General features: G+C 51.4%; 1 protein-coding gene across 1 annotated transcript; it reads right to left on the reverse strand.

The window, feature by feature from the left end:
- Nucleotides 1-752: 752 nt before the first annotated feature.
- Nucleotides 753-5061, reverse strand: LOC105853470 (multiple epidermal growth factor-like domains protein 6). Its single transcript, XM_012723179.1, has 5 exons — nucleotides 5035-5061; nucleotides 4762-4930; nucleotides 3136-3244; nucleotides 1277-1389; nucleotides 753-895 (listed from the first exon to the last, which is right to left on the reverse strand). The coding sequence occupies exons 1-5, from the start codon at nucleotides 5059-5061 to the stop codon at nucleotides 753-755; spliced, it is 561 nt and encodes a 186-aa protein (XP_012578633.1).
- Nucleotides 5062-8258: the final 3197 nt, after the last annotated feature.

An 8258-nucleotide genomic window follows, 5' to 3' on the forward strand; every position in this document is an offset into this window, starting at 1 on the left:
GGTGGTAGGTGGCCATATGATATCTGGGTGTGTGTGCAAAGGATGCCTGTATACAAGCAAAGGGCATGAGTACCTGCTCTGAGCCTCAGGGGCGAGGGCATGGAGGACACAAGGTACTTGAGGACCTATCCTGGTGCTTGGAAGGAGTGGAGAGCAAGGGTTCTCACCTGCCGGGCACTCAGAACCAGCTCTACAGGGGATCGCAAACACATTTGCCTGGGTACTCAGTTCAGCCAAGGGGCAGTAGTATCCAGGGGGACAGAGCTCACAGTCTTTCAGTGATGATGCCCCTGGTTCTGTCCGAAAGGTTCCAGGTGGGCACAGGAAGGCCCCCTGAGCACCTGGACACCAGTGACCTGGAGGACACAGGTGGCCTTCCAAGGAAGTAAGACCTGGGGGCAAGAGTGTAAGAAAAGGAAGGATGTCTCAGGGACCACCCAAAGCCTCTCATCTCTCCTCCCCCAAGCCTCAGGATCTAGGCTGGTGATTGCCTCTTACCTGGGGATGGGCAGTGGTACCCAGCTGGGCAGGGAAGGCACTCTGTCTGACTCTGGCCTCCTTCCACTGCCAGGTAGGTATGTTTGGGGCAGGCCTTCGGGGCTCCTGGATGGGTCTTACTCCCTCCAGGGCAGTAGTGGCCAGCAGGGCAAGGACTGCTGGCTGGGTTCTCTGGGAACAAGGGCTGCACTCATTTCCCAGCCTTCCCTTTCTGTCCCAGGGGCCTCCCCTGGAACAGACTGAGGCCCAGGTTGTTAAACCGGAGTCTTACCAGCTTTGCACCAGCGCCCAGGGGGACAAGGCTCACATTCACCTCGCTTCTTGGCTCTAGGGGCAATTGTCACAGTATGAGGTGGACACAGGATGGGCTCTTCACTTCCCTCTGGGCAGTAAAAACCTGAAACATGGGGTCACACTAGGTCTGAGGGGAGACAGGGAGGCTGTTCCATTGAAGCAAGTAGGGACCAACATATGTCTGGAGTGACCTAGGTGATTCTGCTGGCTTGGAGCTGAGGGATCTGGAAGCCAGTCCTGATTCCACCTGCATTTGTCAAGTCAGAAACCATCTGAATTGTATTGAGCACACACTCACAGTACATGTTATATATGCATGTTGCATTTTATACTTTTGCATGCACATAATGCCTAGGGCCAACTCTTTTTTTAGCTTATCTTGACCCAAATTTCATCTTTTACCTGGCTAGGTCTTCTGGTGGCTGCTGGCCAGAATTACACTCTGCCTTTTTCACAGCTAAGGGCAAGAAGTGGAGGCTGTTACCTGGTGGGCACTGCACAGCACACAGTTGTCGTGGAGGACATGAGGTCATCAGTCCAGAGGTCCCAGGTGGGCAGAAATAGCCAGCAGGACATTTGCCCCACACTTGTCCACCTCTGTCAACCAGGAAGAGTGAAAAAGAGTGAGAAGCCCAATCAGAGGTGACTTCTGAGCCCAGTGCCCTTTGCCAGAGGTGAACATGGCTCTGGCTTCAACATAATCCACAGTGGGGACCTTTTGACCTCTGTCCCAAGTCATATGGATTTGTCACACACAATAGAAATTAGATGAAATACTTCACCCAGCAGTTATGAGGCTCAGCCCCAGGCAGAATTGGAAGCCTGCCCACTGGACATCCTCCAGAAAAAGATGGATCTCTGGCCCTTTTCTCTATTGAGTTTGTGAACAAAGAGCAGGACTGTGGGTAAAGAGCAGGACTGTGGGTTGCCAACAGCAGGTCAAGTTCTCTGGAGGAGGTGGGGATCCTGGTGCACTCTCTGTTGCGATGAGGAGGGGCCTGGCATGGAATAGCTAGAGTCTACTGGTGCCCACTGGAGTTCTTAGAGGTACAACTTGACCGCTAACTCTAACAAGAGGAAAAAGGCTTGACCTAAGGATGAACTTCCCAAGTACAGGGAGCCCCATCCTCAAGAGGATGATCTGAGGAATCTCCTGCTCTTGTCTTTTAAGTAGAAAAAAATCTACTTTGAAGCAGGTTCACTTGTGTGTGAAATGTGATGTGGTTCTATTGGTAGCTCTTGCTCTGTCTCAGGGAATGCAGGGTGCTCAGCTCATGTTTGGTGCTTTCCCTGCACCAGAGACCCTCTGTGGGCTTCATTTGATCTGGCTACTCTGGAGTAGTTGGGCTCAGGACCTCCTTGAGTGGCTGGCGCTAACACTGAGGCCTCCAGAAAGGTGGAATGCTGGAGACCCCCCACCCATGCATGAATTCTGAGTATTGTTTCAGTTGTTCTGCTGCTCCTGGGGATGGATCCCACTGCACAGGTAGGAAGCCAGGCACAAAGCCTGTGACAGGCACACTGAGTGGGCATAAAAAAGTCAGGTGTAATGTGGATGCCCTGAAGCCACTTTTTGATCATTCTGTTTAAAGGGAAAATTTATGTTCTTTCCAGCCCACATGACTACAAAAGCTATTCCTATTGTAGACAATTCAGAAACAAAGGTAGAAGGAACAATTGGTCATCTCTTTTTGGGGTATGTTTGTGAGAACTCTGCTGTCACCGGGAGGCACAAAGAATTTTACCTGTAAGGCATTTCCCAAGGTTTTAGGCAGGGACTAAGCAGAGCTCTTTATCTGTCTGAAAGTGTTTCTTTCTTTCTTTTTTTAAAAATTTTTGTAATGGCCCTCCCTGGTGGCTCAGCGGGTTAAAGCACAGCACTAAGAAGCTGAAGCCACTTCCGTATGAGTTCGATTCCCACCTGCCCCGGAGGTGACCACATGGCGAGGCAGACCTCTCCTGACCCGCCCGCTGCTCCCCTCAGCAGTGTACTTCGTCGATCTGCCTCTTCTGCTCCCCACTTTGTCTCTTGTGAAGCCTCTCACCACCCCTGAGCCTCTGGCCTGTACCCCAGTTCTGTATGAATAAATAAATAAATCTTTAAAAAAATTTTTTTTGTAAAACTCTAGCTCAGTGCCAATAGTCCTGCTCTTTTTACTTCACTATCAGGCTTTTCACTCCTGTGTAGCTGTGAAGCCTTTTAAGCCTGTGATCACAGCTTTTCCCCTTAGCTTCCCTACCTTCTGTGCTGATGGGGGTGGGAGAAGACCTCTGGCCTCACAACCCAGAGGCTGAACTGGCTGAGGGTGGAGATGAGTGATTGAATGACTGAGCATCACTGACCTGCAGTAGTGACCGGGAGGACAGATGGAGCAGTCGCCCTCTGCTTGGAGGCCCGAGGCATTTTGGGAAGTGAAGGTACCCGGAGGACACAGAGGAGGGGACCATGTTCCTAGAGGGGGTGGGAGCAAGAGGTGAGGATGGCAACTAAGTTCCACCACATCTATGCCTGTGTCCCCAGCTCTGCCACCCATCAGCTCCCTAGATGATGCTGAGTCTTTCATGTTAATTTCTCAAGAGCCAAGACTGTGATGAATCCAGTCTCACTCCCTAGGACTGTTCCTTTACAGAAGAGTGGCTTTCTGGTGGAAGATTTTTAGACAGCAACAAAGTGGTTTTGGCTCAGGGGTCCTTGGCTAGCCAGTGGACTTACAAGGGGCCTACAATGCAGTTGACCCTGTGGCTCTCCTGGATTACACTACAGCCATTTCCCCTCATTGCCCAGTGCTTCTCACTGGGGAGCTGCGCCCCTCAACCCATCATCTAAGCCCCTTTTCCCTGCCTGGTGACTGTAGTATGCTTGTGAGGTCTCCTCTAACTCCTCCATCTCGACTCCACAAGCCCATCACAGCTTCACCCTGGTCATGGGCCAGCCTCTAGCTGTGCCACCTCTGTTTCCTGTGTTCCTGGGCCATAATGTGAGGAGCAGGTTGTGCGCCACCATACATGCCATGAATGGAAAGTAGAAGTCCTTTGTAGTGAAACTGGTTTAAAGGGAGCAGAGGATCTACTGAAAAAGAAAAAAAATTCTGTCCAGGAGAGGGAGTAAGAAGCTGATTTAATTAGGTCAGATGGAGAGCAAGTGACTGAGAGCCAAGCAATGGGTTTGGGAATGCAAAACAAGGCTTTCCAGAGAAATTCTCCTCCCATGTGTAAGTATGTGTTATTAATATGCCTTGTACTTACAGGGACAACAGGCCATATTGTGTGAACATGGGCTGTTTTAAGCATTCTGGCATGAGAGTGCACTCATTTCAAAGGTACATTCATACCTTTCACACCATAGTCACTAGAGAATTAATGGATGTGTCATCTGTGCATCAAACCCTTGTAAAGGTAACATGCTGCAACATCTAAATTAGTGGGAGGACTTTCTCTTCAATTTCTTAAGATGTGACAAAGATAGGGACTCTTGCGGTCATTTATTTGCTAGCCTCCCCCTGGACAGCATGTGTACATGTATATGCAACTGTATACAGTTGGTGTGCCTGTATGTGTGTTTGTGTATGACTTTGGGGCTGTGGTTGTCACTGTTGCACTGTTAGACAGCAGTCTGGGTTCCACTGAGCCCTTCTTAAAGTCTCCAGAAACCCTTCCCTAGTCCCCAAGATTGGCACAGTTCTTCTATCCTCTTTGAGGCTGGCACCCTCTGGGCACCCACGCTGAATGCAGGAAAGAGGCAGAGCACTAGTTATGGGTGAAGCAACAGAAGAAAAGCAATGAGGTGGGGGTGGGGAGGAAGAGTGTGCACATGGAAATATACAAAGAGACAGAAGGTCTTGAGTGCACTATTCACTATCGTCACTCAGTGGGCACTCCATGGAGTAAGTGAATCAATGGATTTGAAAAGAATAGAGTGGGGGATTTGGGAAGAAAGAAGTTTCAGAGGTTGGGGTGCTGAAGACATACCAGTTGGGCAGTAGACATGTGCTGGGCAGAGCATGGGCACCAGAGTACCAGGATACGGGCAGTGAAAGCCAGGTGGACATGGGAAGCAGGTGTCCAAGCCAAAAGAGGGCTGGTACTCCCCTCGTCGACACGGACTAGGCTGAGCAGCGCCTGGTTGACAGAAGTGACCCTGGACAGTGGACACAAAAAAAGCCCCTGAGAGACAAGCTGGAAGTTTTTGGGCCTCAGGGCTGTATGCATGTGTGCGTGTGGGAGTGTTTGCAGGGTGCTGACCCATTTCTGGGCTACTTTAGGCCCCATGATTAGAGTGCCAGGAGACCAGGAGATCAGGTAGCACATTTGAGGCCTGGGAAGTGAGGTGCTGAGATTTTTCCTGTGAGGTACTCAGAGAAAACTGAGGCCTACTGTTACAAATTTCCCGGAGGATTCTCAAGCATGGGCCCTTGGCTCCCTCCTGTAGCTTACAAGGAAGTACCTGTGGACAGGGGTGAGCCACAGGGATGGAGACCACCCTGGGTTCCGAGGGGCATCTAGAGCCAGCCACACAAATGTCAAGGCCCAGACGAGGGCAGAAGAAGCCAGCTGGGCAAGGCTCACAGTCCCTTTCAGACACACCACCTGAATGGAGAGGGTCACAATACAAGAGTTCTGTATGTTTTCATGGGGAAGTAGCACCCCCTAAGGATAGCACCTCCTCCCCTGCTCAGTTCACTGCCTTATTTGAGGCCTGGAAGGGAGCTGGCACACTCTATTGATGAAATGGTGACTAGCCAAGCCTCCCTCAGGGACTCCCTCGGGGTATCTCAGCCTCAGCTTGGCCAAAGCACAGCCTGGCATTGCTGGCAAAGACCCTGCCTTAGACCAGACTTCAGGGTGGAGTAATGGGCTCTGTCCTGGGACTCAGGAGCCTTCACATAATACCTAGGCACAAGTCTGTGACCAGGACTTGTGTCCACTGAGTGGGAATTGGGGGCCCTGACCATCAGCATACTATTGTACTATTTGTGTGCACTCCCTGGCTGGAGTTGGGGGCTTGAAGGAAGAGGGTCCCACATTTAGGAAGGGGAGGCACCGGTCAGATTCTCACCTGGGCTGCTTCTCACTGTCCCCATGGGACAAGGCACAGGGTATAGAGTTCCCTGTGGGCAGTAGTGACCAACAGGGCAAGGGCCGTTGAGGGGGAAATCAGGGTTTTTCTGGGGGGTGGGACTGCCAGCCCCCCCTGCACAGTAGTAACCAGGCAAGCAGGGTCCTTAGATGTAAAAAGACAGAATTTTAGGGCAGCACCAGTAACATTTCCAACTTTCATTTGAACCCCCTCTACACTGGGGAATGCCCATATTTGGCCCCTGCCTGCTATCTCTAATCTGGGAGGATCTGTAAATTAAAGTAGTATGAAGGGAAAAGTCAGGGCAGCAGAAAATCAGGGAGCAGTTACAGTGGCCTTGGCTCTGGGCTGCAAAGGTTAGGGAGTAAAAGTAAGTGGTGGTGGTGTAGGTGCTGACTGTGTACCCCAGGGGAGGGAGGTACCGTTTTCTCCCCATTGTATAGGGAAAACACTGAAGTACAGAGGGTGTGTCTAAGCTTCACTTGCACTAAGTGCATAGGTGGGAGGAGAAGCCCTGCTCCATCAGGAGGCAGAGGCCTCTCAGCAAGGATGGGAGAGCTAGATTTGAACAAGGAAACAGCAGGATGCTAGACTCAGGCCTGTGACTCGATCCTAAAATGGAGAGACCTGGGGTCCAGTACTTGGCTGTGCTGAAACCAGATACCTACCTTCAGGCTGTCCATTGCCCTCCCCAGGGCAGTACCTCCCTGCAGGGCATGGCTGGCAGATCGTGGGGGAGAGAGCACCTTCCTGTGGGCTCATGGTCCCCTCTGGGCAGGGAAGCACAGTGACTGTACCTGTCGGGCAGTAGTGGCCTGCAGGGAAGACCAATACAGGTGACGACTGAGTGTCCAAAGTTCCTACCTTCCACAACCCCTGTCACTTATGGCAGGGACATCAGAGCCATCCTGAGGGAGTGCTGAGAAGGGGGTGAAGACATAGGTGGTAGGTGGAGGAAAAGGCTCAGAATCTAGGACAGTAGAGTGGGCCCTCTGGCGGAGTCTGTGATGGCAGCTGTGAGACTGTGGACGTGTGTGTGTGAGCACATGCACAGATGAGGGTGCTTCTCTGTGACTCTGTGCAACTTAGTATGTGTGTGTACACATGCACGAGTGCACCTTGTATATTTGAGTTTGTGCATGCGTGCATCAGTTGCATAAAATGTATGTAAGGCTGTGCAGCGCATTGTATATGTAGACATGTATGTGACTACATTTGTATTTTCCTGTATGTGTCTATACAGGAACTGTGGCACTTAGGATCTGAGCTCATTACTGAAGAGTAGTGACATGTGTGATCTAACTTTGAATGCTGAGAGTGAATTTCTTGACATGGAGAGTGGAGTCATGTGTTCATCCTGCCACCTGCCATATTTCCTCTGGAAATGATGCCCTATGAGCACCCTAACAGGCAGCCTAGCCACCAGGTACCAGAGAGTTTCACAGCAGATGTGCTGTAGAGTCTTTGTGGTGTGGGTGTCAGGTTTTCCTGACCTGAAGTGGGTCTCCCACAGGTCCACTGATCTCACTTTCTGAACGTCTGTTGCTACTCAGGGTGCAGCAGCACTTAATGTGATGGTGGGACTGACCAATGCTCCACCTCTCTGCCCATTCTCTTCTCTCTAGAACATGTGTCTGCTTACATCCTGGAAGTTGAAGTGTTCACACTGGGAACTTGCAGTCAACAAGGGGCACAGATACAAAAGGCCTTGGGCCATTGTTTAGATACCCCTCCTCTTCCTTCCTTCACTCACTGGACAGCCACTTCTGAGGATCAGTCAAATACTGCCCACTCCAGATAGTGTGAAAGCAGCCTGGGGATATCCATAGGTGGGTGGCTCCTGGACATGTTCTCTTTATAGTATGATTAGTCCTACCACATGGAAGTTTGCTGGCTGCCAAGGAGTGCTGAGGCCTCAACATCAAGCAGGGGGGTGGTGCCACCAACATTGAATGCTCGGGTGCCTAGTCACTGTGGTCATGCTAAAATTCCTCTGCTCCCTATAAACAAGGGCTGAGGTCTGTCCAAGGACTGTCATTACCTTTGGGGCAGGTGGCAGGCTCCACAGTGGCAGGTTTTGGGCAATAGGTGCCTCCTGGGCAGGGCAGGCAGGTATCAGCTCCAGGCAGGGGGCTGAAGGAACCAGGCTCACAGGGTAGCTCATGGGGGATTCCTGGAGGACAGCGGAAGCCAGGAGGACATCTGTATCCATGGGTTCCATCAGTGGGTGCTGGGACAGGACTGCCCCCCAGGCAGATATACCTGAGGAAATGGGGAGCTGTGGCCCAACCTCCTGAGGCATAAACCTGGGTTCTGGCTAGGCATTAGAAGGTGAGAGGAAGCAGCTGCCTTTGGAGCTCAGGCCAGTCAGAGCTCTGCTGAGGGGAAT

The sequence above is a fragment of the Condylura cristata genome, unplaced genomic scaffold, assembly GCF_000260355.1.
Source record: "Condylura cristata isolate star-nosed mole 26May11 unplaced genomic scaffold, ConCri1.0 scaffold00010, whole genome shotgun sequence".
NCBI lineage: Eukaryota > Metazoa > Chordata > Mammalia > Eulipotyphla > Talpidae > Condylura > Condylura cristata.

Bases quoted from the DNA above. Each gene is read 5' to 3' on its own strand.
- LOC105853470 (XM_012723179.1), bottom strand. From the start codon at position 5,061: ATGGGGCCTAAAGTAGCCCAGAAATGG. The intron at 1,390-3,135 runs GTCAGTGATGCT...CCTGGTTGACAG, and splicing joins CCTCCCGGTCACTACTGCAG to AGGTGGACAAGTGTGGGGCA. The intron at 896-1,276 runs GTAACAGCCTCC...CCCATGTTTCAG, and splicing joins TGCTGTGCAGTGCCCACCAG to GTTTTTACTGCCCAGAGGGA.